The sequence below is a fragment of the Alternaria alternata genome (genome assembly GCF_001642055.1).
Source record: "Alternaria alternata strain SRC1lrK2f unplaced genomic scaffold CC77scaffold_1, whole genome shotgun sequence".
In the NCBI taxonomy this organism is placed as follows: domain Eukaryota; kingdom Fungi; phylum Ascomycota; class Dothideomycetes; order Pleosporales; family Pleosporaceae; genus Alternaria; species Alternaria alternata.
This window is the reverse complement of record NW_017306190.1, coordinates 166,586-192,929: the sequence shown is the minus strand read 5'-3', so window position 1 is coordinate 192,929 and position 26,344 is coordinate 166,586. Positions and strand designations below refer to the sequence as shown.

The following is a 26,344-nucleotide window of genomic DNA, read 5'->3' as shown; positions in this document are numbered from 1 at the left end:
GCGAGCTTGAGACTAGAGGACACGGTTCCGTCCAGACGTTCAGGGCCCGCGGCCATCATCGCTGCATAATCATAGACTGGTGCCCGCGTTGTACTAACCCGGCTGTTTCTTAACACGTTTCTTGCCCTTCACTAGTCGCTCTCTAAACAACCGTCACAGCACAAAGTTCGCGTCTTCCTCTCGCCATCCCCTGTCCCTGCCATCGCCCAACCTTGTCCAAACTACACCACCGAGTTCCCACCCCATCCGCCACATCCCACCGACGCACCCAAATGAGCAAACGAGCCTCGCGATCCAAGAACCGCGGCTCTGTACTACGTGAGCAGAGCTCGACCGACTCGTTGCAAGAAAAGAAGAAGAACGGCAATGCAAATTCTACTGCTATGAACAGCGTCATGTTGGAACATCGGCGCAAACACTCGTCCTTCGACAGCACGTCGCCCTCGAGCCAAGCTGCATCCCTCATGGGCAACTCCAACTTCTCCCTAGACGATGAAGTGCCCAAGCTGGGCCACGACGAGGACGGGCCTTCCAAGGGCTTCTTTGAGCTTTCCAAGAAGGACCAGAGCAACTTTCTCCTCCTGGTACTGCTCTACTTCCTCCAAGGCATACCCATGGGGCTGGCCCACGGCTCTGTGCCCTTCCTTCTCAAGCACAACGTATCCTACGCCGCCATTGGCGTCTTCTCGCTCGCTGCCTATCCCTACTCGCTCAAGCTTCTCTGGAGTCCCATAGTGGATGCGGTATGGTCGCCCAAGGTCGGACGCCGGAAGAGTTGGATCTTGCCTATCCAGACCATCTCCGGTTTCTCCATGATTTGGCTAGGGAGGAACATCAATCGCATGATGAAGGAGGCGGGCGAGACAGACAGTGGAGTTTGGACTTTTACCTGGTGGTGGTTCGCGCTCGTGTTCCTCTGCGCTACGCAGGACATCGCTGTGGATGGTAAGGCGCCACATACTCCCCATATTGACTTGCTCCAGGCTAACAACAAGCAGGTTGGGCGCTTACTCTTCTCTCCAAAGAGAACCTCGCATACGCCTCCACAGCGCAAACTGTTGGCCTGACCGCAGGCCAGTTCCTCTCCTACACCGTCTTCCTAGCCTTCAATTCCAAAGACTTTGCGAACAAGTGGTTCCGTAGCACTCCTGCAGAAACTGGTATCATGGAGCTTGATGGCTACTTGAGTTTCTGGGGATGGGCATACTTGATAGTCACTCTTGGATTGGCAGTCATGAAACGCGAAGACCGCGATAAGAACGGCGATGGCATTGGAGAGGTTTACCGCACCATGTGGGGCATCTTAAAACTGAAGAACATCCAGAGCTTCATCATCATTCACCTCATCGCCAAGATTGGATTCCAAGCCAACGATGCTGTTACGAGCCTGAAGCTTTTGGATAAGGGCCTCAAGCAGGAGCAGCTTTCCCTCGTTATCCTCGTCGACTTCCCTGTCGAGGTCTTCCTGGGTTACTACATCGGAAAGTGGTGTCAAACTTACCCGCCTATGCACATCTGGTGTTGGTCCTTCATGGGACGTCTGGTTGCTGCTGGGTTCGCGCAATTTGTGGTGTCCGTATTCCCGGTCGGAGGAGCCTCGACTGGGTTCCTGCTGCTGGTCATTGCTGAGCATGTGCTTTCAACCTTCATGAATACAGTCATGTTCGTTGCGGTCAGCGCGTTCCACGCAAAGATCTCAGACCCGCTTATTGGCGGTACTTATATGACGCTTCTCGCTACGTAAGTTTCCTTCTTTCACAATTTACCTATATGTCGCTAACGTCAATGCAGTGTCTCCAATCTCGGCGGCACATTCCCACGCTACTTCGTTCTTAAAGCCGTCGACATGTTCACGTCGGCAACCTGCATACCGCCTACAGACATTCCAAAAGCAGACCTCTTGAAAGGACCACTCATTACACAAGCATTCTCTTGTTCTCTAGAGGCAGAGAAGCATCGATGCCAGCAAGGTGGTGGTATCTGCAGCGTTACAACAGATGGGTACTACATTGTGAACATTTTATGTATTGTGATCGGTGTAGTGACGTTCTGGGGCTACATCAAACCAGCGGTTATGCGGATACAGGCGTTGCCACTGAGGGCATGGAGAATTGCCGGGTAGATGGACGGCTCACGGATTGTACGATATAGATGCATAGTTCAATGTTAGATAAAGGCGTAGTGTAAAGCTATAGGCCATTGCTTAAAATTATTTTGGACACAACTCTATGCGACTACCAGCACCATGCCGCTTGTGCACGTCTGTGCCGCGCTGGCGCGCTCTCCCGTGACCAGGCGTGCTGATCGGCCTATAGTGGGCGGCCTTATGCACCTGCGTAAGCCACGCCGTCTCGAGCGCCGCATGCAGGTACGTTTGCGGCACAGCAAATGTCTCACGCCGCTCAAGGTAGTATCATCAACATACACAAGCGTTTGCTGGTGGACCGCCGATAGCAACTGGGTGGTGGCGCGTCGAGATTATTGGATGAAAGAGAGTTAGCGGCGCGCAGCTGTTAGTGATGAGATAACCTGGGACTGTTCTGTAAGCAGGCCAAGTCTCGACTTGACATGCCGAAGACGCCGATTAACAGGGACTTCGGAGTGACTACAGCACGTCAGGCCACGCGCAATGGCTGCGGCCCGGTAGACTAGCAAAGCTTTAAAGAATCTTGTGTCCGCGCCTGCTCCGACAGTCACACAAATTCCCGAAGTCGCCGAAGACACGCTGTGCCAGCTAGAGTGGCATACCTCGGAAACGTGCACAAGGCGTTGACGCTTACCTTCCTACGGCTAGTCACCCTCGACATCGCGTTTTGACATCTGTCGCAAATTATCTGCTGATCTTGAGTACTCTTTTACCTTTGTTCTTATTCGCCTGACCTGTCGCGCTCGTCTCCAACTGTCGCAGCATAAATCCGCCTAGTCTGATACCTTGATCGACGTCCGACCTTACACCAGTCCCCCAATCTCTACAGCAGCCGTTTAACTTCAAAGGGTCCAGCCAAACCTTACCCACGCCAATCCTACCGAAGTGTAGCATTGATAACGAGTCCTGCGAGATCGGACCTTCTATCCTTTTAGAGTGTTGACACAACCAAAACCTCCGACACTGTGTCGCATCGTCCGTCCATAGAGTACGAACAATCGCAATGGCTTTTCCAGCATACACACCCAAGGCGCGGGTCCAGAAGCCCGCTCCTCACTTCTCCGGCACCGCGGTTGTCGACGGCACATTCGAAGGTATGCGCTCATCTCACTATCCTACACTTTCTCCATTCATGTACCTATCCAACCACACACCAGTCAGACCAACGAACTGACAACTCTCACGCAGACCTCAGCTTAACAGCCTACACATCCACCAAGCAATGGCTTGTTCTCGGTTTCGTTCCCATGGCCTGGACCTTTGTCTGTCCAACCGAGATTATCGCCTTTAGTGAACGCGCTTCCGATTTCGCAGCCCGTGGCGCCAGCGTCGTCTTCTCCAGCACAGACAGCGAGTATAGTTTGCTCGCTTGGACGAATGCGAGCAAGAAAGACGGAGGCCTGGGCAAGATCAACATCCCATTGTTGAGCGATAAGAACCATAGTATTGCCAAGGACTATGGTGTCCTGATTGAAGAGGAGGGTATTGCGTTACGAGGGCTGTTCTTGATCGACCCTAATGGCATCGTACGACAGATCACTATCAACGATCTTCCTGTTGGAAGGTCGGTCGACGAGACGCTTCGCCTGATTGATGCCTTCCAATTCACTGACAAATACGGCGAGGTACGAATCATTTCTAGGCCCCTTAGTCTTTGCAAGCATACTGACGTTTATTAATTAGGTCTGCCCCGCTAACTGGAACCCTGGTGACGAAACCATCAAAGCGACACCCGCAGGCAACAAGGAGTACCTTGACAAGCTCCATGCCGACACCAAGATGTCGGACGTTGCTACAAAGACAAATGGTACAACTTCCTCGGCGCATTGAAAGTGAACGGCCAGGTGTCAATATGGTGAGCATAGCGCGCTGATCTTCCTTTTCGCAGGGACTTCTTGAATTGTAGATATCTTGCCTTGCATTGGTCGTGCGATATTAGCATATGCATCTCATCCGTCCGAAACCATTTGCATTGGTTGGCGTTGTTCTGGCGCAGCCGTGTTGTCTCTCTAATTGCGGTCCCCCAGCTCAACTACGCGCATCATACCACTAGATTCCTCTCTATAGAATGTTAAGTTTACAAATCATTGCAACCCTGAAACCAGTCATGTCATGTACAGCGAATGCTTTGTCACGCTGATGCGATGAGCGTAAACGGAAGATGAAGAATCCAATGATCAGAAAAAAGCTTTCGGAATGACTCCAACAAAGCTCCAAGACCTCCGCACTGGTGTTTTTGATTGCGACGCAACATGCTACGGCAGCTGAGTGGATGCGCGTTAGCTTCTGCTTGGCAGATCGGAAGCCACGCGAACGCCACGGACTTGTACCTCTTTCGACATAGCCCACGAGAGGGCCTCCAATCATGGAGCCACGACTGCATGCGCTACGGGATATGTCGAGCCAGAGTAGCATGCCGTTCATTACAGAGGCACCGAACATGAGCTCCTCTGGCTCGCAAAGACCATCGCACCATCCTGATCATAGCTTCGTACGCCCAAAATCGCTCATGCTGGCGAACACCTCTCCAGAAAACGCTCAGTTGAACGACGTCCGAAGAGACGGCCAAGAGAGGTCACATCCCACACGGTCGATGCCTAGTGCACCGATCGCACAGGTATTGAATAACGAGGCGAATGTGCTTGGGGCTGCACAGCCCGTACCATCGACATTTGCCTCATCAACGACGCCCTTCAGTGGAAGACTAGTTGACTTGCTTTTGGATAGTCCGGACCATGCGAGGCAAAAGTGGGATCATGAACACCAGTTTCTTCAGCCTGAAAATGCAGGAAGCAGTCCATCTGTCATCAAACTACCGAGGTTACCGCAACCTCCTAAGAGGACGGCAAAACGACCCAGAATTCCGCCATTGCTACAGGGCTTGCATCAGCCTCCTCCGCTCCCGCCTGAGGGCAGACTTTTCCCACCGATTACTGGGGAAAAGAATGCATTTGCAGGTGAGAGAGGTTATGATGCGCGTTTCGAAGAGTCAAGGAACAAGGACGTGGACGAACACGCTTTTCTCGAAGGCAGTGCGTTGGACTATAGCAGAACTACCCAAAACTCTGATCACCCATTAGTTTCTCAACTGGCCGCCCAGCCTAACGCACCAGACGTGGCCCATGAGACCAATGTAGCAACCAACAATACCATAAGCACCCAGGCACCGCCCCAGACCAAGCGTGGGAAGAAACGCAACAAATGGTCTGAGCAAGAGACCAAAGACTTGCTTGTAGGCGTCAGCAGGTATGGTATAGGGAATTGGAAAAAGATATTGCAGGATCCAGACTTTGGATTTAACAATCGCACGGCCGTTGATCTCAAAGACCGTTTCCGAGTGTGCTGCCCGGGTGAAGGTCTAAAGCCACGGCAGCCTAAGACGAAAGGAAAAGAGAAAGTGGACTTGGAAAACACAGCCTTTGATCTACCAAACCAAGCTATATATACCCACCAGCACTCTCTTCCTGTCGGAGAACACAACAACGACAATAACCTAGTTTCAAATCCTCCCAGTCCATCAGAAACTCAACAACGCGTGGCAACTCGTAACAAGACCACGACGCATCTAGACCTAGCCGAGCTTGGAATCCACGAACCATTCTCAAAAGCCACACGTCGACCACGCCGAGCCTTTAGCGCACGCGACGATGTCAATCTGCTGAAGGGCTTTGAAAAGTACGGATCTGTTTGGCATCTGATGCGTGACGATGAGGATCTGGATTTTGGTTCTCGGCACCCCACAGACTTGCGCGATCGTTTCAGAATCCGGTATCCGGACAAGTATGCCAAAGCAGGATACAAACTCAAAGCGAAAGAGAAGGAACGTACATTATCAAAACAGACGCATGTCCCAGAGCAAGAGCGACAAGATGGTCCGTCGCAGTTGGAGCAGGCTATTTTGGATCACAACACTCCACAGCACGCCAGAACAAGTCATGCGCAACAAGAAATGACTACTGCAGCCAAAGACATGCATCCTTTCCACAACGTGTCAAACACAAACACGTCATCCCATTTCGCTACTTCCAACAGCAACACCAGTAATCCAAACTCAGCTTTGAAGCCCTTCAATTCATCATCCTACCTCTCCGACCCCCTCCCCACACTCCCCTTTGACGAAGCGGATCCCGATCTCACACAGGACATGGCCACCGCAGGGGACGAGAGTCCCATAACACTGAGTCGAAATATCCTCCGGTGGGCCGATGCGAATCCCTCTTCGCTCTACGCTTTCACACCTGCTGTTTCTTCTTCGTCGTCGTCGTTGACGACGGCTGGGAATGTACATGGTGGTGGGCATGGCAATAAGGGGGAGGGAGCGGCTGGTGCGGTGTTGAATGGGTATGTGGGGGGTGCGGGAGGTCAGCAACAGCAGCAACAGCAGATGGAGGGAGCGAGGGGGATGGTGTTGCCGGAGGCGGATAGTTGGCTTTTGGGGGGTGAGAGGGTTCAGGCGTTTGGGATGTATAGGTATCGGTCTTGATACATGCGTATGTGTCGCTTACGGCCGTGCGAATAGTAACCCTATGACCCAGTAGGCTTTCCATTTCGCTAGGCTGCAGGATGGCTTACTTCCTCTTCCCTTCATAACTCTTAGCATGTAGAATCCAAGATTCCAAGGGTAGCATTGGTGGTCTAGCTCGCCCTGCTTGGATGTTCTGACGCTGCACAGATTCTTCGTGTTCTGCCTTCAGCCGAAGTGCTTCCCATTGAGCTTCCTCTTCCGGGAAAATGCGACCAGGGAAGTAGATTGGAAGTAAACTTCGTCCAGCATGAGTGTACTGAGCCTCCAAAGCTAAGAGAGCCTCCATAGTCGACATGTGACCGATGACTGTGCGGAATTTTAGATGAATTCCCATGGCGCTTGGATGGCGTGGCCAGCCAGCGACGAAAAGATTGTGCATCATTCCAATACCACCCACAGCGAGAAGATACCATGATGGCTGCGATAATCCTGCCGCCGCAATCAGTAATAAGATCCACGACCAACCCATGATGAATAGAAACGTTTTCGTTTTCCAACCTGCAGCGGCTGTTTCCAAAGTCTCTATACCCGCTGCCAAATCTTCAAGATCTAAGCCATGACCGTTGCCCAGGATGATCAATGCGTGCTGTGATCCATTACCGCGAGTAAGGGCATAGGTGTTCATAGCGTTTCGCCGACAGAACCATTTCTCTCTTTGCCACTGTGACAAAGCACCAACTAGGAACGATAAGATGGTACCCACCACGGTGATGACCATTACCGACCAGTCTCTCGAAGCCGAGAGTAGTGGAACAATAGCGACTGCAATCTGCGATAAAATAATAGGAAAACCACTCCAGTACACCAAGTCATGCCTAGGTTCTCCTGCGCGACTTCTTCGAGAAGGTTCGTATACTGCAATACAAAGTCCACTCTTTTGTGGTCTGGGTACTGGTGTACCTGGCTTGGTGTGACTCTTCAGGTAGTTATGACGATCATCCATGATCGAGTTCAGCTTTAGTCGGACGGCAATGTCCATCCATGATTCATAGTCTCGGAGTATTCGACTCAACACCCAACTGTTGTTTGGACGCGAGTAGCCATTCTTAGTTGTTATGACAATGCTGGATACTTCAAGCGCGGAAGGCATCAACTTCGCGTTACTCACACTCGCGAGCAAGGCTGAAAGGGCATATGACACCCATCCTAAAACCAAACTCAGTTCCACAACTTAGGAATATCGAGATGGTTCTCAAGTATCATCACTTACCGAAGGAGAAGGAAACTGGTGTAATGGTGCCTCCAGCTAGTTGAGCCAAGGCCTTGTTCACGATGTCACCGCCGAGAATTAGGAGTACTGAAAAGACATCGGTTGGCTGGCCCCATCGATTTGGCGATGGCGTACTTGAATATGTCGCATTTTCTCCCCGCATATTGATCTGTTGATCTTGTGTTTTGTCTTATCGCTCGATCCTATTTCTGGGGGGCATATAGCTGACAGGTCTGGGTATGAGGCTGCGATAAAAATATTGTGCATCTATCTAATATCTCCAACATCAGAGTAAGGCTAGGCAGCCTTGTTGTTCTGATCCATATCACTGATCAGCAATGCGTGATGACGTGGTACGATTTTGTCAGTGTCAGGCTGATAAAACCTGCCGTCTATTGAGATACGAAGATACATAGCCTTAACGACAGACTTCTCTGGCTCAACCTTAGAACGCATCGATACCACGCTAAAGACACCGCATTCCGTTCCTAATGGAGCACCTTTTCTTCCAGGTTGATGAGAATGACCCTTCCGAATTCCGTACAGCTTATCACAGCGAAACGCTGTCGATTGATTGGTCCCTATGCGACCAGAGAACCCTTATGAGGCACGTCGTCCCTCTAACACCTTGGCTCGGATTCAAACACGACGATGTTCCCTTAGCGCAATCTTTATCTCAATACCCTGGCTATTCTGGCTGGAAAGTAGAAAAGATATGGATTGGAGAGCTTCGTGAGGCGCATGAAGGCCTCGCCCTATCACCCGCCGCCACCATCGCTAAGCACACAGCCTCATTCCTTCAGGCCTGGTTGTACTATGGACTCCTTGAATCAGTGTTGGGAAAGAAGATCAAAATCTCATACATGATGAGACCCAACGAGAACGATGAAGAGTTGCTCTACAGTCGCAATCTTCATTTTTGCCTTCGACAGATCGTACATAAATGGAGACTGGCCGATGAAGCGACAAAACGAGACATGAACTCGCATATAACCAAAGAGCTTCGCTTAGTTGAGACATGGATATCCAGACTCGCCGCATGGAGCCAAGAATCCATAAGGACCAGGAGAGATATCCAATACCCTGGCTTCGTTGACCTTGTAGCTCAAGTCCTACCTGCTATTGTTCGGCTAGCGGAAGGGATAATTGAGACTGCAATCTACGCATACAAAGGCATGTTCGTCGAGAACATATCCGGTTGGCAAATTCCAGATAGCGTGGCGGTTGCGAGGCGACGAAAAATGCGCGAGGCGCAATGGTGTGACTTCCAGATAAGGCTCTTGGAAGAAACCACCAACGAAAGTACAATGGAATGGTGTATCAACCAAGACATAAAACAAGATCCCACAGGCCACGATGAATGCACACCACTACAATGTTTCAGGAATAACGTTCCCCCAGGAACCAACCCCCAGCAACATCGCGATCCGAGATGCCAATGCTCTCCTCTAATGCCAGACCTGCTCGAGCTTGAACGCATTCTTCTTGCAGGCGGGATTCCACTTGTATCAGTCTCATCTCGGGACGCAAAAATGGAGCTGATTGTGCACGCGTACTCGCAGGCCGATCCTCATGACTACACCGCCATTTCTCATGTTTGGGTCGACGGCATGGGAGGACTACCAGTTCAAGGACTTCTCGAGTGTCAGGTTCGATGGCTCGACAAAATAGTCGCTCAATTGCCTCAATCTACTGGAGGAAAGATGTTCTGGATCGACACCTTGTGTATACCCAGAACTGAGACGGTGTACTACCTTGCACTAGACCGTATCCGCGACGTGTATATCTACGCATCCAACACACTAGTGGCAGATAGACTGATCCGAACCTGTCCACCAGAAGCATCCACGGAAACGCTTTATGCCCATATCTATATGTCTGCGTGGATGCAAAGGATGTGGACATATGAAGAAGCTGTGTTGTCTCGAAACCTCATCTTCGTCCTAAAGGGTGATCATTTCCATCCTTACAGTCTAAAGACGCGTCCGAGTATGATGCGCACAGTGAGCGTAGTCTGGCGGGCCTTGGCGGCAGAACTGAATCGACTAAGGGCTAAGAAAAGCCGTCTCAACATTGGCCATATCTACCGAGCTTTCCGTTGGCGCCTGACTAACGCGACGCAGGAAGAGTTCCTGAGTGTTGCTGGCATGCTCGACCTGGACACTCCAAGTTTGATGAAAGCTGAAGGAGATGAAAGGACGCGAGACTTCTGGAAAATGCTAGGAAATCTTCCATTGGATATTCCCATTCTCAACGGACCAAAGCTACCGATTGAAGGATTCAAATGGGCTCCGAAAACGATGATGTATCCAAACAAAACGGAGATCTCTACTGATGTCAATGACCATCAAGCTTATTGTTACGAGGACGGGTTGAGAGGTACATACATGTTCATTCCTTTTAGTAAAGTCTTGAACGGTTCTCGCGACCGCGCCAATTCGATCTTCCTGATCTGGGTCACGAGAAGCGAGCAGAACAATCTAGTCGGCGAGGATCGGATGATGTTACGAGTATATTGTACTGAATCCTGGCCTATGAGTCCTGATTATATGCCTTTCGACAGCCTCATCATAGGAGATCCAAAGCGAACGATCCCTTCCACAGGAGAGTGGTTTCCGGCTGCGGCTCTCTTGCAAAAGCCTGATTCCGAAAACACGATTGCAAGCAACGACAATGTCGAGCTAAAGTGCGCTTACATGGGAAGAGTACTCGTGGAGAGGTTGCAAGTTGGAGAGATTCTTGCTCCAGAGCCGACAGTTATGTTTGAGGGTTCTGGTTATGCTAGGGAAGACGCCACGGGTCAGTGGATGTCAAAAAAGCTTTGTATCACGTAGATGTTAAGCATCATTCATTTGCTAGCTCGCAAACAAGGTCGCCCGAGAGGTCCGCATTATAAGTTCGATCGCGCAACAATAGTGAATAACCCCTTAGATCTCGAAAGACGTTGAATGGAAAGCTGAATGCACGACACAGGTACCGTATTACACGATGTCGTTTCGCCCCTACCTCTTTTTTAAGAGGCGTTTCTCCGATAATGTCCAACTTCTTGATGGGTTCCGCTGGAATAGCCGATACACAGCTTATGCAATCCAAAAGTCTCTCGTCTTGTAGGTCGGCGAGCTTTTAAGCCATTGGTCAAAGACTTGGGCTTCTTGATCTGACTCGAATGATTGCTGCCATAAACCAACTCGCTCCCAGTTGGTCCCCACTTTGGATACGAGGAGCATTGAGAATATGTTATGCACAAGACTAAAATCGCGGGCACTTCTCATTCTGTCAGCTGAGAACAGGTATATGGCATGACAGGTTCTGGTCTCTTTGGACTTGTAGGTGTCAGGCGACGACTCGAGATTTTCCAATGAGGTGTCAAGATAGGTCCTCTCCGACCAATAATCGTCTTCGTCTTCCTCACTTCGTACTACCCATCCGCAATGGCCACGTATTTCTCTACCGTGATAGGCCATACGAGAGAAGCCCTTGAGAAGCCTGACCTTCAAGGAGGGTGCCGAGATATGTATTCGCTGAGAGTAATCATGTCGCTGAGTAGATGCCGGACTAGCTTCCTCAAACGTCTTCCAAGCCTCGAAAAGTCCACATTGTTTCTCAACTCGAATGGCTAGGCTGGGAGCAATAACAAGCTTCGTATCTGCCTGTCTCCGTAGTTTGTAATATACACAAGGATTGTACGACCATCCAGCCCACGACCAGCTGGGAAAGCCAAGCCGACGATAGATCTTTTCATTCTGGACTGGATGGAACCAACATAACCCAATGAGCAGTCCATCCAAATATCCAGATGAATCCGATTTCATGACTATGCCCCAGTATGATCTAATAGGCGGCTCATTCTGCTCAAGATCCGCAAGAATGCCATCGAATGCATTGAGGATGTCATCAGAGTGAGTAAGTACTCTTCTAGTGTAATCCTCTATCAGAGATTGAATATCTTCTTCCACAAGACCAGGTTTCGCTCTCTGTAATGGGCGAACATACTGAATTTGGGACAGCTGTAGATCCTCGCTGATGACACCTCTTTCGCAATCAAATAGGACTTGTTTGTCGGTGAAGAAAAGCCTTCGTCGGGAGAAATAACCTTCCTGCAACGTCCATCCACGACCAATCCATCCTTCATTGTGCAGTACAAGGGACCATGGGTAAAGAGAGAATGTAGTTAGGCTAAGGTTCCCATATCGACCTTTTGTTTGCATACTCGCACGTGGAGTTGAAAATCCTACAAGCCCAGAATTGGCATCCATACCTCCAGCTGCTATTATTGTTATTTGAGCAGATCGATATATGAGATGCATCTGGCGAATCTGGCGCTTGAAATCAGATTGATCTGTTTGAGAGACGCAGTATTTATCGACCCATAGATATTGGAAGCCGAGGCTCCGAGTTACTGAGATAGCATCCTCTATCGTGGCAGGCAGATTTGCTGGCAGTATGTCCGTTTGTTCTTCCCGAGTTCTGCTGTGGTTTTCACCCCATCGATAACTCAATGCAACGTAAGGACTGTTGCTAGAAGGCGTGATGATTGATCGTGTGGAACAGTCGATCACTCGTAGTCGGCTTAGTCGGCTACTTGATACTTCTTTCTGTTGGTCGCAAGATGCATGATGGCGCAAGCAGTCTTGCAGGTGTCGTTTTGTGTTGTTGAGGTCAAGCCAGGCCGAAACCTCGTTTACCTGCAACGGGGATGGTTGGAAACCTAGCATCTCCACGTCCGTAGACGCACTGAAAGAAACGATATAGTCGGGGTGGCTGTATCCGTATCTGGAATCTTTCCGCCGTCCATCTGGAGTATCAAAAACGATGTTGACATGCGAAGATAAGTTCGGTAAACATCCCCAGCTGTTGTGATCTCTGTAAAAGCTTTTCCCGCAGTCAAGTTGGAGATATTGCGGACGTTTTGAAGCATCTTTGGGCAACAAATGGAGCTCTGCGGCTGAGACAAATTCACAGAATTCGCAACCAGGCTGCTCATCCCAGATCCAGATGGTAGTAGGGTCAGAGCTCCGTGTGATCCATACTTCATATCCAGATTCCAGTGGTATGCCTTTGTGGTCGCCCTTCAAGATCGCAAAGAGATCGATGTCTGAACAATTGGCGCACAACGTTTCAGTAAGGTCGGACGAATGCGCTGCACTTTTTCCATCTTTGGTGCGCTCCTGACGACCCTTGAGAATCCGCTTGAAGAAGTGGTTTACGCGCCGAGTCGTACTCATAACTACAGCAGTTTTCGGGGTGAACAGCGGCTAGCTGGGAAAACAATGTATAGTAGAGTGTTTGAAGGGAGATGGATCTGAGAAGGCTAGCTTTCCAGCCTGCGGTCTAGAGCTATATAAACCTGCAGGTTTATGTCGTAAGGCTGTTCAGCCTCAAGCGGGGTCATACCACGCGCGCCTGCCTCAGGCACAGCCTAGCCGTAGCATACCCTTGCACCAGTTTCACAGGAACACAGCATGTAAACAACATGGACAAGTTAAAATAATCTACACCTAATCCACCCTACCTCTGGTTATCCAGACCCTGCAACCCCATAGCCTCCTTCTTAACATCCGTCTTCTCCCCCTCGCCCTTCTCCCTAAGCGCCACCTTCTCCACCTCATCAAACGCCTTGAGCGCATCCCCATACTGTTCAAACACACCCTTTCTATATCCCTCACAAATCTTCTTCACAAACCCTTCCTCATTCCACCTTGCCTCGAGGAAATCTTCAAACTTCTCCTGGGGAGACGAACGCTGCACACCCCAAGCCGCTTTATACGCCGCACCAAGAGCGCAAGCATTTCCTCCAATTTCAAGCTTATACACGCCGTCGGAGCCACCGAGGACTTGGCCCGCGAGCTCGGCAATAGCGGGGTTCACAGCACCGCCACCAACCATGTAGATTCTGCGGGGCTGGGCGGGCAGTGAGCCCTGCGGTGAAACGAGGGATTGCGATCGCAGTCTGAGCGACAGGAACTGCGATTCGAGGATCGCGCGGGCGTCGGCTTGGGGAACGGGCCAGGACTTGTCTTCTGTCTTGGCCTGCGCGGCTTCTGGTGCAATGGGCGAGAGCTGGTTGTCTTTGGAGAGGAAGCGCCATGTTCCTGCTTTGACGTTTGGTACGATTTCTGGGCGAGGGAAGAAGAGGCCTAGACGCATGGGGTCGGAGGGTTGGGCTTGGCCGAGCGCGGGAGTCGTGAGGGCTGTTTCGTTGAACTTGTCCCAGGATTTGTCTGACGATGTGCCAGAGGCTTTGTTGATTGCGTCGCGGATGTGCTCGCGTGCTAGACCGCCGTTCTTGTAGCAGAGCATGAACATGTAGAGACCTGCTGTGGTGGGGTGGTTCATGAAGTGGTAGGCTGGGTCGGGCCTGTACTCGGGTGTGGACATGAGGAATGTTGTTGAGGTTCCGAGCGAGACGATGGCATCTGATGCGCGGAGAGGGAGGGCGAGGATAGTCGATGGGTTGTCGCCAGTGAAGGCGATGACCTGAGCTGACGATGGGAAACCGTAGCGCTTGCTGAAGTATGGCGAGACAGTACCGAAGCTTGAACCACCGTCTTCGGGCACATTGCCCAGCTTCTTCCTGAGATCTTCGACGCCTTCGCTTCCTCCAGCTGCAAGTGCCAGAAGATCCTCATGCCAGCGACCGTTCTTGATGTCCCACAGGTTTGCTCCAGTTACGTCTGAGATATCGATGGGGGCTACTTTGCCCAGGAAGATCGAAGCGAGGAAGGAGGATACGAGGGAGATGCGGGCGGTGGCCTTGTAGGCTTCGGGATATTTGTCGTGGAATCGAAGGATCTGGGGGCCACTGAAGCGCTATATGGTGTTAGTATCGACAGAGGCTGGGGAAGGGCAGGATCTGAGAAGAGACAGGACTTGAGAGAAGACAGGGCCCGAGGAAAGACAGGGCCTTAGAAAAGACAGGAAGCTTACATGGTGAGCACTGCTTCCAGTAGCCAGGGCCAGATTCCTGGGCTCTTGTAGTGTCGCATCGAAAGCATCGCACTGCTTCTGTGTACTTGCGTCTTGCCAGTTCGGGCTGAAAGGGTGACTGAAAGCACCCTTCCGCTCACCCTTGGCACCACTTTCCAGCTGCTCGAGCAGTGTCTTGCCAGCATCTAGACTGCCAAGTAGCGTCTCTGCATCTTTGCTCCAAAAGACAGTGCCGTGCTGCATGCCCGCACCCGAAATACCCTGCACCTTGGAGAAATCGGCACCTTGTTCCTTCAATCGCTGCAGGACCAGGTCGATGGCCTCGAGCCACAGGGCAACTGGCGCGAAGACCTCGCCTTCATCGGGGTTTGTGAGGACACCCTTCTCAATCCCATATTTGGCGAGATCGGCGTCAAAGTCGACTTTGGCCTCGTGGATAAGTTTAAGGTCGGAACCAACGATGATACCTAGAAAACCGCAGTCGCGTCAGTTCAGCCCTGGCAGTCGGAGGTCCAGATAGTGGGGTAGCTCCAGTGGGGTCTCCTCACCTTTGAGTTGCTGAGTGCTCAAGTCGAAGCCCAAGAATTGATCAGCCATGGTCGCGGTATGTCAATTCTGTGTCGAGCTGCAGTGTTGGGAATTTGAGTGTTATGGCTTGACAAGACATGGCTAAAATAAGCAGATCACGTCTCGTGGTGTTGAGGACCCTCCTTACACCCACACCCAAGATACGGGCACACTGACGCAAGACCCACATTGACGGACAAGCTACATCATAGGCAATTTTGCCGGCGGTGCCTGCAGCAGCGCCAGTTCTTTTGCGCGGAATGATTGGACAACGGATAAATTCGTGCCGAGACATCGTGAGTACAGCTATGATTTTCTGGAGTAGCATGTCGGCCAAACGCCGATGGCAGCTAGGAATTTTTGTTAGCGTGGGGAAGCACGAGTCTAGAGCGTGGGCTGAAGTCGAATTGAGGTGATAGATTCAATAGATATCCAACTGTCGAATATCTTGTATATGCCGCCGGGTAGTCCTTCTGCCCAACTCCGAACGCCCAGCCATGCTTGTCTATAGATATACACGAATCACTTCCTTCGCCTTGCGTCGGTATCGGTGGTCTCGTGTTTATGGTCGTGATTGTGGTCGTGGTCGTGATCATGTTGTCCTTCCGATGCTGGGTTCGGTGTCGCAGTAGGGTCGCCAGGTATGAACTCATCGAGAAAGTCTGGTGCCTCCGCCGAGTTGGCTACAAAGCGCACACGCACCTTCTTCACTCCGCGCACATTGGCACCGATGCGCTCCCGGATGAGGTTCTCGACGTCGCGTGTCTGCTCAATGGTCCACGCACTTGATACGCCAATTTCAACATCCATAAGATAGTTCTGCCCAGCCTTGACACCCTGAATTGCCCGTACGTTCACTGGCTCCGATGTGGTAGTGACGCCCTCGACAGCGCTAGTCGCGGCCTTCCGAATGTTGTCCTTCATCTCCTGGTCTACGCCGACGTCTGCCAGTTCTAAGAGCGCCTGCTTGGTGTTTCCCCAGCCAGCTTGGACGACCATGAGCGAGATGACCAATCCACCAACAGGGTCCAACCATTTTGCGTTGTTGAGCACGTTTGAACCGGCGATTAGGAGGAGAGCGACAAAAGCGGTGAGAGAGTCTACGCGGTGGTGGTAGGCGTTGGAAGCGAGGACGGTGGACTTGCGTTCTTTGGCGATCTTGAGAGCTAGAATGGTTGTCAGCGCGCGTTTCTTGAATCGATTGGGGTGTGCTCACTCGCTCGGTACAGCCACTCCTTGATGACGATTGAGCCAGCAGCGAGCCAGATAGCATTGATGTTGGGGCCCATATCCTCGATGCCGTGATGGTGGTGATGATGCGGTATAAGCCCCCAGTGCTCAGCTATCTCGGCGGCTTCGGGGAAGAACTGCTTGCAGAGGGCAAGTAGAGCGGTCCAGCCCATGAAGAAGCCTCCTGCAAGCAGGATGCCGCTGACACCGAGCGAGCCCAAACTCTCCACCTTTCCGTATCCGCTGGGGAAGCGGTTGGTGGGCGGCTTGAGGGACCAGCCGACAGTTGCGAGCGTCATGATGTCGCTCACGAGGTCGGTGAGACTGTGGATAGCATCGGCGATGAGTGCTGGCGGGAGTTAGCTGGCGTTCATACACAACGCGTACATGCATCTCACCCTGGCTGTTGAAGACGTAGCCTCCAAAGCCCTTGCTGACGGCCATGCCCAAGTTGACGTAGAGGCCAATCTTGGTGATGCGCACGCCAGCGTCATTCTTGTTCTTGGACAGCAGGAACGTGTTGTCGTGGTGATGGTGGTGGTGGGAATGGCCAGCATGCTCCCTTTTCTGCGTGTCGCCTGTCATGGTGGAAGGGGAAAAGTGTGGTTTGCGGTGGATAGTGGAAGACCAGTTGAGTAGGGGCGCCGTATGCGAGGGAGACTTGAGGTATTGGGCGCCTTTAGTCGTCGTCTGGGTGCAGAGAACGCGCAATCTGGGCCGGCAAGTGGGAGGCTTGTAAGCGTATCGTGATAGGCCGTGCGGTCGCACTGAAGGTTGCGTAGAGTAGTAGTTGGATTGAGCACCCTGCAGGGTTCGGGGTGAAGGTAAGACGCGTCCACGCTGGCTAAACTGGACACGCATGCCATCTCCATTTCTGCAGGCGGTGCGCAGTAACATGGGACGTGGTGGCAGCGGTTGCGCCTTTTAGTTATGCGGGAATCCCAGATGCGACTTGCTGCGAGCCTCTCCAAGACTGACAATTTTGACCCTCTTCCGCGGTTGCTATCGGCCCTCGTTCCTGGCGTATCATGGCGCCTTTTGCGTCAACACACGGCAATTGTGGGGGCAAGCTCTCTACCGCCACATCCGTCCCGCCTCGCTTCAGCTCACATCACCACTCTCCACATTCTACACGGTAGACTGGAAAAGTTGTATTCGCTAGACTATGTTGATTTGCAGGCGTTTGTGTTTTCTGCTATCAACGATGACGATGGTGGTGCGAAGTCACAATTCAATTTCACAGCTGAAATCATGAATAAGTCTGAATTCGACGTCTACTACTATTTTGTCACTGCTCTTGTGTGGCTTTTCTCGAAGCGTCGTCATCTTCACAGGGAAATGGACCTGAAGATCCTCCGCGTTTCATACTTTGGGCGGACGCGCGTGTCAATACGAGTAGAGCCAAGAAACGTCATGGCCATTCGTATCGTGGTTACGTCGCCCAGTTTGCTTGTTGCCTGTTTGAGAAAGCTTCTTCAAATATTTATAGCCTTGGCTTTGCACTATCTTCGCCCGCAGGGTCTGTCGCGCGAGCAAGTATCCAGTTGACAACGTCGTCCCGGAAGGCGTCTTTATCAGGACTAGGCTCGTCATGTACTGACTAGGTTAGTTTGAACACACTCGATTGGATCAAATACTCACAGCGATGGTAGCATCCCGCGTACGACTTGAACTCCTTATCCTTGACTTGCAGGGCACTGAACAGACGTTTAGAGGCAGGATAGCTGGTGATGCCATCTTGTTCTCCATGCGCGATCCAGATCCTCGTCACGCCACCCTCTCCAGCATTGTCAGGTATCACGACCTTGCCGCTAGACAAAGCATTGGTTCGATCGAGCAGTCCTGCAAGCCCCTCGAGCGTGCCCGTGTCATGGCAGAGCTCATCCTCGTCAAATTGCTTGCAAACCGCCGGGTCTCGTGAGATAAGTTTAGGATCCAGCTTGTTGGTCAGCTGACGCTTCGCCATGAGCTTTCCAGCGACTCTGCCAAAAAAGACTGTGACGGGAGAGGGCTTGGACTTGGGATCGAAGTCGACAAACGGTGACTCCAGGAGAAAGCCGCGAATGTGCTTGCGGACTTCCTCTGGACCTTGTGCAGCGTAGCAAAGGGTCTCACCGCCGCCCATAGAATGACCCATCATGAAGAGCGGTACCGGGCTCGGAATCAATGTCTTGATGAAGGAGGTGATATCGTCAAGGACCTGACTAGTTGGGCCCGTGTCTCCTCGCTCGGCGGGTTTCGTTACAGAGCGGCCCCATCCCCTGCGCCTCGTCAGTATCAAATATTGGAAACAGTACACGCACGCACCTCTGGTCGAACGTGTAAACTTCAATGCCTCTAGAAGCCAGATGGGGAAAGAAGCCGCCGTAGGTGTTGACTTGATATATGTTAGAGGCCGAATACACATGTGGTAAGTGCAATCTTACCGTGCTAGAGACAATGTTAGTGATGCATTCCATATTATAATTACAAGAACCATACATCTGAGAAACCATGGATGAATACAAGTCGGGCTTTTGCCGGTCCGTCCGTCTACTCAATGAGTTAATGCCGATCTTATTGATCTGGTTCCACCATACCCTGAATGTTTTCGTATACAGCTGCTTGCCATCGGGCAAGGTATGGGTGCCTTCCTCAACGGACATGGTGACGCTATCAGGCGAAAATTGGGGAGAAACGGAGTATGCTTGGAGTTGAGATTGGAGCTATTGGAGGCCTAGTGCGCTTGGTAATGCAGATCTGGTTGAGATCAAGCGATGAAGGAAATAAGAGTAGTTGACACCTGAAGTTGTTCAGCTCTCCGATGACAGCCGCGGCTCCCGCACGCGTCATAGCTTTGTTGGTGCCACCCACCACTTGCACATGTCAGACACGACAACTCAGCTGGCGACATGGTTATCGTCAGCCCATTCTCGGAGACTCGATGGTCAATAAAATTTGGCTATATTTGGAGGCCCGAAAAGGCGCCGATGACATGATGAGGGTGAAGTCAGCTAGCCTTAACGGCTGTCGTCCAAGCTCCCGCCCAGTGGATCATCCTGCATAACGCATTGGACCCCTCTACCCGGTGTCCCCACTTACATTTTCCTCGTGGTAAGATACTTTCTTCTTGCTATGAGCATTCTTGCCCGTCGACTTTTGTCCCATCACTCCTTTCCGAGACGACTCTCCTCCCAGAGAAGCATGCTGAGCAGCATGCCACAGGCTCGCTCAGCAAAAGCGATCCTTAGCCATCAAGAGCGCACCGCGACGGAACCACGAGAGAACGACGTGCACACTGCCACCCTCGCCAAAGTGACGCCTGTCAACGACCGGATCAAGCGCTTTAAATTCGAAATCAAGGAAAAGGACGGCTTCAACGTATGACGATCTCCATCTCGCTCGCGACATGCGCTGATGGATAAGTCAGTTCCTCCCCGGCCAATGGCTCGATGTCTTTGTGCCTGATGTAGAAAAGGCCGGCGGGTTTACCATTACCTCGTCGCCTTCAGAAGCCCTGCCGCGGTCAGATCCCGACTTCGTACCATACTTTGAGCTAGCCGTACAGAAGAGCCCTGATAATCCGCCGGCAGCATGGTTGTGGCAGCCGGTCGACGACATTCTGGGGAAGGAGGTCACTGTGCGTGTGGGTGGAAGCTTCGTCTGGCCTCCTCCCTGTCTGGATATGAAGAAGATCAAGCGCGCCATCTTCATCGCAGGAGGTGTCGGAATCAAGTGCGTCCAGCTACGCCATCACCGATTCGCATGTCTCGACCGCTAACACCCCCACAGCCCTATGATGTCAATGATGACCTACATAAACCAGAACTACCCGAACCTCGAAGTACGCTTCTTGTACTCTACTAAAGTCCCATCGCGGGAGACCGACCCCAGCGAAGTCCTTTTCCTGCAAGATGTGCTCGACCTCTTCCGCATACCCAGATTCAAGGTGACCAAAGACCGCCTTGAGCTTTTCTTCACAGGAACTTGGGACGGGTCTGAAATGGGCACAAATGATGGTGACTTGATACATCCACTCATGTCTCTGACGCTGCCGCAAATTGACTCGGCTACCGAAGTGCCAGTGTGTGCCTGGACGCATCGCATTGACGACATTGCCCTTTCTAGCGCCGTCGGCAACAGAAAGGAAGCGCAATCTACCGTCTTCTATGTGTGTGGGCCTCCAGACATGACCGACGACATGGTGAAGTTTATCAAGGAACAGGATAACGTGGCACCGGAGAGAGTGCTGTGCGAGAAGTGGTGGTAATGGCAAGGTTAAGGTAATTTATCATTGGATAGTCCAAGACGATCAATACTAAGTTTTGCACTCGAAAACCGTGCCGTCGCTGCGGCAAGCGCTGTTGTATGTACGATGCTCACACCATTAACTGGAATTTACGCGCCCACAAAGGCCGTAAATTCGAGACGGCTCGTGGTAGCGAGCTCCACCAGACTAGCTCCACCTTCCAAAACTCAGTGCGGGACCCATGGCCACCATCGCTTTTTGTGCCTCAAGCCATCTATCGTCCGCAAGCACTTTACGAGACAGCAAGCGATCGCTTATATTGTGCGACCCCGCGATAAGGCCCTCCATTTCATCCGGCCTCTTACCTCGAAGTTCTATATTGAATTACCCGATTCGTCGATATTAACCCACATTCTCCGGTACAAACTGCAGGGATGGCGCAAGGAACAAGCCGTCTAGCTCCCGCATGCAGCGCCTTCCTGCGAGTTTGATTCGCCATCACACTTTACAAGCTGTGTGATCGCGCAGCATGCGTGTGCCACTCAGCGCCTGCAATGCCTCTTTCGCCCCTCAGTTCACTCACTGGCGTCGGCTAAGATGGGGGCTTACATGGCTGTTAAGAGCGTGGAAGGCCCCGGAACGCTGGATGTTGATGCTTCGTTTGTGCGTCTGAACCTCGAGCACGAACGACGACCGCTTACGACCACGAGAGGCTCTCGGTAGCATCTCCAGCTATCGACTTCGGATTGCCGACAATAGCGCAACAAGAGCGCCCGGCGCAGTTCAACCTTATCTCCGCAATCGCGACCCATCCAGGCGCAGCATCACATATACGGCAACGCTAGCCACCAGACACTACCATTGAGTGTGACGGTCTCAGACATTCATCATGGGCTTCTTTATATCACGATCATGGCGCCTGCCGAAAATTATCTACTTCCTCATGGTGTTTGAACTGCCATTCACCGTGGCCAACCTTGCGCTCTTCGGCATCGCATCGCCAAATCTATACCGCACAATCTTGTGGAGAGTAGGAGGCGAGTTGGGCTTCAACTCGAAACCAAGTACAGTCCTATATGCGGCTGCGAATTATCGACCTGTGGATACACCTTTAGTATGGAGTAGCTTGTAAGTAGCATCTTCAAGATCGATGACGGATGCGCAAGAACCAAAACTACAGTCCATGGACCTTGCTATCATTCTGCGAAACCTCAAAACCCAACGGTAGACTGACCATCGCAGTAACACCCAATACCACCTCGTAATCGGCGTAGTATGCATGTTCTTCTGGCTTGTCAAGGTGACCTTATGGCTCCTTAAGGTCTTCTTCCCGATCCTATCGCTCCTCCTCCACATCGCTCTCATGACCCTATGGGCCTACGGCATTCACATCCAAACCGCGCCCGACACAATCGACCCCAAGCACACAAACAACGGAGCGCCCTGGTACATAACCAAGAGCTGTAACATCGTGGACGACAAGCACATCAAGAGTTACTGCATGCAAGCAAAGAGCAGTTTCGCCGTCAGCATCATCATGCTGTAAGTCTCATGCCACCTGCATCAACCAAAATGAAAGGCGCTAATCATGCTCTATAGTGCCATCTACGCTGTCTTCGTCGTCCTCTCAGTCTATTCCCTTATCCCGACCACCGCCCAAAAACAAGCACACGCGGCCAGGAAAGCGGAAAAGAAAGCGGAGAAGGAGAAGTGGGCTTCCTCACCTTACGACAACGAGATGACCGCCGAGGAACAATGGCAGCACATGTGGGAACTTCAACAACTACCTCGTACACCCGGTACTATTGGTGGCATGAAGTCACCCATGACGCCACGGACACAAGCATTCAACAATCTTGGTGGTGAGGAGGCTGGGCATGGAGGCTATTACAGCAACGTGCCAACAGGAGGTAATGCGTGGTACGGACCACCGCAGACGCACGAAGGGACTATAACGGTCAGTCCAGTAATGGAGCAAGACGAATACTACTCCTCGCACGAAGGCAAGGGGAAAGCACCGGGCTGGGGCGGTAATGCGTACTAAGCGCACGCACTGTCTATGGTTTCGTAGTCTTTTGATTGGGATTGGCGTTTGAGCGAGTGTGATTTTCAATGATACCAAATCTGGGAGCTAGGATGTTCGCTCATTACTGGATAGGAGAAGAGGCAGAATGGGGTCGCTCCTTATCTCAAGACTGAATCTAACAATTTTCATATGTATTTGCAAATCGTGGACTGTGTGGATGCCTTTGGAGCGTGTGAACTGACATTTTGTTAGGTGAGACATGTGATGGCGCGCAATCGCGTCGGAATGGCACGCGACACTTGACGTAACCTCTAGCACTTGAGCTCCACAATGTCAAACTTCTAATCTTCGACTAATTATCTTCCTTCACCGTCTCCAAACTAATTGCAGTCATAATTTTACGCAGTAAAATGTCTGGACATGCCGTAAACCATATTGTATGTGTCGGTGCCGTTTACATCGACACCATCCTAACGTACGTACTTGCTCATTGCGGCCTCGCCGAGAACAAAGCGCCCACTAACCGTCAAACATCCAGTGTTCCCCATTTCCCCATAGAAGATGAAAAGCTACGCGCCAAATCCATAACACGAAGAAGAGGCGGAAACACAGCAAACAGCTTAGAAGTGTTATTGCAACTACAACAACATGGTCCCGAGACAGCGCGGAATCCTCGATCCACAGACTTGCATCTGCTCGCCGTACTTCCTAATGAAGATAGCGCTGCGTCGAAATTCATCTGCGAATCACTGCCCCAAGTGAAGATATCCGATGTGAGTCTGTTTCGCAAACAGCACAAGGAAGCGGCATCTAGCTATATTATCCAAAGTGAGGAGAACCGGTCGCGCACGATTGTCAGTCTCAATCAGCTACCTGAAATGCAAGACAGCGAGTTTATGCAGCAGGTCTGTAGCTTTACTGGAGGAGGAGGTGGTGGTGGTGATGGCAAAGAGCAAGGTTGGAAGAAAGCGTGGTTCCATTTCGAAGGCCGTGTTCCAGAAATCACACACTTGTGCGTCCGCTTCCTGCGCGAAAAGTTCCCTCACTTTAAGATCAGCGTCGAGTGTGAGAAGCCAGAACGCACGAGTATGGCTGAGGTCGCGCAGTACGCGGATGTGGTGTTTTATTCGAAACTCTGGGCCGAGAAGAATGGGTATAAAGATGCGAAGAGTTTTCTTGAAGATAGGAGGAGTGAGACGAGAGATGGTGCAATGTTATGTTGTACATGGGGATCTGGAGGCGCGGCTGCGGTTCAGAAGGGGGATAATGAGGTTTGGGCGGATGTCAGGGCGTGGCAGGCTGAAGGAGATGGGCAAGCAAAGGTTGTGGACACTATTGGTGCTGGGGATACTTTTATCGCTGGTATGTTATTTGCGATTAATGAGCATGGAGAGTGGTCGTTGCAGCGGAAACTTGAGTTTGCGAATGAGCTGGCTGGAAGGAAGGTTTTGCAGGAGGGATTTAGTGGCCTAGGGAAGAAAATGTGGTAACAGGATGATCATGAGCAGGTCTCGTTCTTCAACTACCGTCCTAGGTACTGAACAATACAAACTGATGTATCAATCGTCCAATTCTACTACTCTTCACAAGCTAATATACCCAAGCGCATCTATGCAAACTTCAAGTTGACTGGCAGATCGTGATACATCTGGTAATCGAACTCGTTGCTCCACTCCACGATAAACATCTTGGTGAGTGCAACGACTCCTACGAGATTGAGCTCCTTTTCCTCATCTGGTAAACGCCAGAAATGAACTTCATCCAGTTGATCCATGGTCCAACCATCAACCAAGGCAAGTGTTATGTCCGTTACAACGCGTACAAGATCGCCTGAATTACCCTTTCCGAGAAGAACAGCGGATGCTGCCATTTCACCCATGCTATTGCGGACGAAATTACCTTCCCATCCTTTGCGTTCGAGAAGATGCGGCGAAGAGGAGACAGTCCGCTTAAGAAGATCGGCAAGTTGAGATCTGAATCGGTCCATAGTGGGCTTCGAGTACGCTAGGAGGATATCACGCATCCCGCGATGTATACTCCATGAAAGATGGTTCCAAGGAAGACAGTCAAGTGCTTGTGCGATAGCCTCCTGCTCTCTTTCAGGAACCAGTAAAGTCGTCTCTTTCAAGGGATCTGTGCTCGGAACTTTGAGCTCCAGCCAATCTCCAGATACTTGATTCGACTCTCGAGCGAAGATATAGTCAACTTCGTATACTTTTCCTCCCAGCATATTATACAAATGCCGAGACCCGTGCGCACCAGGAAATCCCTTTACTGCATATTCCAAGACGTAAACGCCAGGCGGCTTGCGGCCGCAAAACGCGAATTGTACACCAGAAGGGGCCGCGATGACCCCGGCTACCATTTGTGTGCAACGGTTTGTACGTTGCGTGAAACTGGGAGGATATACATCGGTAGATTTCTTGTGCGAATCATGAGGTGAAAATTGCACGACTGCATCTTGACCGATCGGCCAAGTAATGTACCACTGCCCATTGTACGAAGCGTACCCGGCTCGGAAACCAGAGGCATCGCTGTACGAGAAGGCAGCTCTTGCGTTCGTTAGCACCAACATCGTTATGAGTGTCGTTCGCGAGATGGATACACAAGCGTGTGCTTGGTAGCGAGAGAGTGGCATCCTCTCCAAAGATTTCCATTGTGTGCGCCTGTCTCGAGTTCCGTGTGTATTATCTTCCGTTGTGATGACACTCTTTTCGTGAATGGCCCCCGCGGCCTTCTCTGCTTCGTCTATCTGCAGACTTGTTGACCTAAGCGAAAGCAGCTTCTCTGGATGAAAGATGGCCAAAATGAGTGCCCATCCTGCCTTTCCGGGAGGTGTGAACAGGGGCAAGCGCGTTAGATGGATAATCTGTCGTCCACAGAAACCGGTCTCCAGATCTGCAACTAGAACTGGACCGTATAAAGGCGGCTTCCTTACGGTCCACCATGACGCTTTTTCCTGATGGCCATACCAGAAGCCTAGGTATGCTGGGGTGCGATGGCTATGGAAAGGATCGAGCTTCTCATTAATAGCGCTAGCCTGTGATAAGAGCCCACCCAGTCCGACGGCGGTGACCATGAAAGAAAGCCATGTCGCAACATCCGCGGATGTTTCCATTCTCAAGAATCTGATAGCCGATAACTCCATTGCATATAAGTAACAGCACGATGGTGGTGGATGGGTGAGCTTACATGATGCGGGGACGCGCTTATGTATATGTGCAATACTGACGAAGTATATTAAACGGGTAGCATTGCTGAGCCAGATCGCCTGTCTAGGCGCAGTAGGTAGAAGGGCCGTCTTTTAAACTGTAGACTAGGAGCGGGCATCAGACGCCTTCATAGGCTTGAAATATTGTTACCCCTTCGCCTCGCAAGGCAACCCGTGTTCATGCATATCGTGCAGCCGTGTCACATTCAGCCTTGCAGCTAATCTGCCATGAATCTGGCGTTGTGTGTAAGAACGGGCGATTGGGAAGCTCTTG

General features: G+C 51.4%; 13 protein-coding genes across 13 annotated transcripts; 7 read left to right on the top strand and 6 right to left on the bottom strand.

Annotated features, from left to right (window-relative positions):
• The first annotated feature begins 22 nt into the window (after positions 1 to 22).
• CC77DRAFT_977828 (hypothetical protein) lies at positions 23 to 2,211 on the top strand. Its single transcript, XM_018535981.1, has 3 exons — positions 23 to 945; positions 999 to 1,740; positions 1,792 to 2,211. Exons 1-3 carry the CDS (start codon positions 273 to 275, stop codon positions 2,120 to 2,122), a joined length of 1,746 nt encoding a protein of 581 aa, XP_018391132.1. The 5' UTR covers positions 23 to 272; the 3' UTR covers positions 2,123 to 2,211.
• Positions 2,212 to 3,149: 938 nt separating this feature from the next.
• Positions 3,150 to 3,976, top strand: CC77DRAFT_1055837 (thioredoxin-like protein; the record flags this gene model as incomplete). Its single annotated transcript, XM_018527852.1, has 3 exons — positions 3,150 to 3,240; positions 3,335 to 3,771; positions 3,830 to 3,976. The coding sequence occupies 3 exons, from the start codon at positions 3,150 to 3,152 to the stop codon at positions 3,974 to 3,976; spliced, it is 675 nt and encodes a 224-aa protein (XP_018391131.1).
• A 610-nt stretch (positions 3,977 to 4,586) lies between these two features.
• Positions 4,587 to 6,629, top strand: CC77DRAFT_1003768 (hypothetical protein; the record flags this gene model as incomplete). Its single annotated transcript, XM_018523224.1, has 1 exon — positions 4,587 to 6,629. One exon carries the CDS (start codon positions 4,587 to 4,589, stop codon positions 6,627 to 6,629), a length of 2,043 nt encoding a protein of 680 aa, XP_018391130.1.
• A 42-nt stretch (positions 6,630 to 6,671) lies between these two features.
• On the bottom strand, positions 6,672 to 8,166 carry CC77DRAFT_2682 (hypothetical protein). Its single transcript, XM_018530942.1, has 2 exons — positions 7,882 to 8,166; positions 6,672 to 7,817 (listed from the first exon to the last, which is right to left on the bottom strand). Exons 1-2 carry the CDS (start codon positions 8,042 to 8,044, stop codon positions 6,715 to 6,717), a joined length of 1,266 nt encoding a protein of 421 aa, XP_018391129.1. The 5' UTR covers positions 8,045 to 8,166; the 3' UTR covers positions 6,672 to 6,714.
• A 1-nt stretch (position 8,167) lies between these two features.
• Positions 8,168 to 10,838, top strand: CC77DRAFT_2676 (hypothetical protein). The gene has a single exon (XM_018530938.1). It carries the CDS (start codon positions 8,373 to 8,375, stop codon positions 10,713 to 10,715), a length of 2,343 nt encoding a protein of 780 aa, XP_018391128.1. The 5' UTR covers positions 8,168 to 8,372; the 3' UTR covers positions 10,716 to 10,838.
• On the bottom strand, positions 10,624 to 13,184 carry CC77DRAFT_2685 (HET-domain-containing protein). Its single transcript, XM_018530945.1, has one exon. The coding sequence runs from the start codon at positions 13,104 to 13,106 to the stop codon at positions 10,962 to 10,964; it is 2,145 nt and encodes a 714-aa protein (XP_018391127.1). The 5' UTR covers positions 13,107 to 13,184; the 3' UTR covers positions 10,624 to 10,961.
• Positions 13,185 to 13,352: 168 nt separating this feature from the next.
• CC77DRAFT_1015088 (actin-like ATPase domain-containing protein) lies at positions 13,353 to 15,596 on the bottom strand. Its single transcript, XM_018523958.1, has 3 exons — positions 15,357 to 15,596; positions 14,809 to 15,275; positions 13,353 to 14,691 (listed from the first exon to the last, which is right to left on the bottom strand). The coding sequence occupies exons 1-3, from the start codon at positions 15,403 to 15,405 to the stop codon at positions 13,390 to 13,392; spliced, it is 1,818 nt and encodes a 605-aa protein (XP_018391126.1). The 5' UTR covers positions 15,406 to 15,596; the 3' UTR covers positions 13,353 to 13,389.
• A 301-nt stretch (positions 15,597 to 15,897) lies between these two features.
• CC77DRAFT_925108 (mitochondrial metal transporter 2) lies at positions 15,898 to 17,190 on the bottom strand (the record flags this gene model as incomplete). The annotated part of the gene is made up of 3 exons (XM_018533841.1): positions 15,898 to 16,541; positions 16,592 to 16,954; positions 17,004 to 17,190. The coding sequence occupies 3 exons, from the start codon at positions 17,188 to 17,190 to the stop codon at positions 15,898 to 15,900; spliced, it is 1,194 nt and encodes a 397-aa protein (XP_018391125.1).
• An 872-nt stretch (positions 17,191 to 18,062) lies between these two features.
• CC77DRAFT_1015084 (alpha/beta-hydrolase) lies at positions 18,063 to 19,377 on the bottom strand. Its single transcript, XM_018523957.1, has 4 exons — positions 19,185 to 19,377; positions 19,087 to 19,137; positions 18,913 to 18,986; positions 18,063 to 18,866 (listed from the first exon to the last, which is right to left on the bottom strand). Exons 1-4 carry the CDS (start codon positions 19,248 to 19,250, stop codon positions 18,206 to 18,208), a joined length of 852 nt encoding a protein of 283 aa, XP_018391124.1. The 5' UTR covers positions 19,251 to 19,377; the 3' UTR covers positions 18,063 to 18,205.
• Positions 19,378 to 19,800: 423 nt separating this feature from the next.
• On the top strand, positions 19,801 to 20,854 carry CC77DRAFT_1026880 (hypothetical protein; the record flags this gene model as incomplete). Its single annotated transcript, XM_018526338.1, has 3 exons — positions 19,801 to 19,965; positions 20,015 to 20,319; positions 20,377 to 20,854. The coding sequence occupies 3 exons, from the start codon at positions 19,801 to 19,803 to the stop codon at positions 20,852 to 20,854; spliced, it is 948 nt and encodes a 315-aa protein (XP_018391123.1).
• Positions 20,855 to 21,722: 868 nt separating this feature from the next.
• CC77DRAFT_1055828 (hypothetical protein) lies at positions 21,723 to 22,877 on the top strand (the record flags this gene model as incomplete). The annotated part of the gene is made up of 3 exons (XM_018527851.1): positions 21,723 to 21,961; positions 22,076 to 22,375; positions 22,433 to 22,877. The coding sequence occupies 3 exons, from the start codon at positions 21,723 to 21,725 to the stop codon at positions 22,875 to 22,877; spliced, it is 984 nt and encodes a 327-aa protein (XP_018391122.1).
• A 298-nt stretch (positions 22,878 to 23,175) lies between these two features.
• On the top strand, positions 23,176 to 24,409 carry CC77DRAFT_977803 (Ribokinase-like protein). The gene is made up of 2 exons (XM_018535980.1): positions 23,176 to 23,334; positions 23,398 to 24,409. Exons 1-2 carry the CDS (start codon positions 23,270 to 23,272, stop codon positions 24,347 to 24,349), a joined length of 1,017 nt encoding a protein of 338 aa, XP_018391121.1. The 5' UTR covers positions 23,176 to 23,269; the 3' UTR covers positions 24,350 to 24,409.
• CC77DRAFT_1015082 (hypothetical protein) lies at positions 24,370 to 26,169 on the bottom strand. The gene is made up of 2 exons (XM_018523956.1): positions 26,052 to 26,169; positions 24,370 to 26,001 (listed from the first exon to the last, which is right to left on the bottom strand). Exon 2 carries the CDS (start codon positions 25,975 to 25,977, stop codon positions 24,469 to 24,471), a length of 1,509 nt encoding a protein of 502 aa, XP_018391120.1. The 5' UTR covers positions 25,978 to 26,001; positions 26,052 to 26,169; the 3' UTR covers positions 24,370 to 24,468.
• Between the last annotated feature and the right edge of the window lie 175 nt (positions 26,170 to 26,344).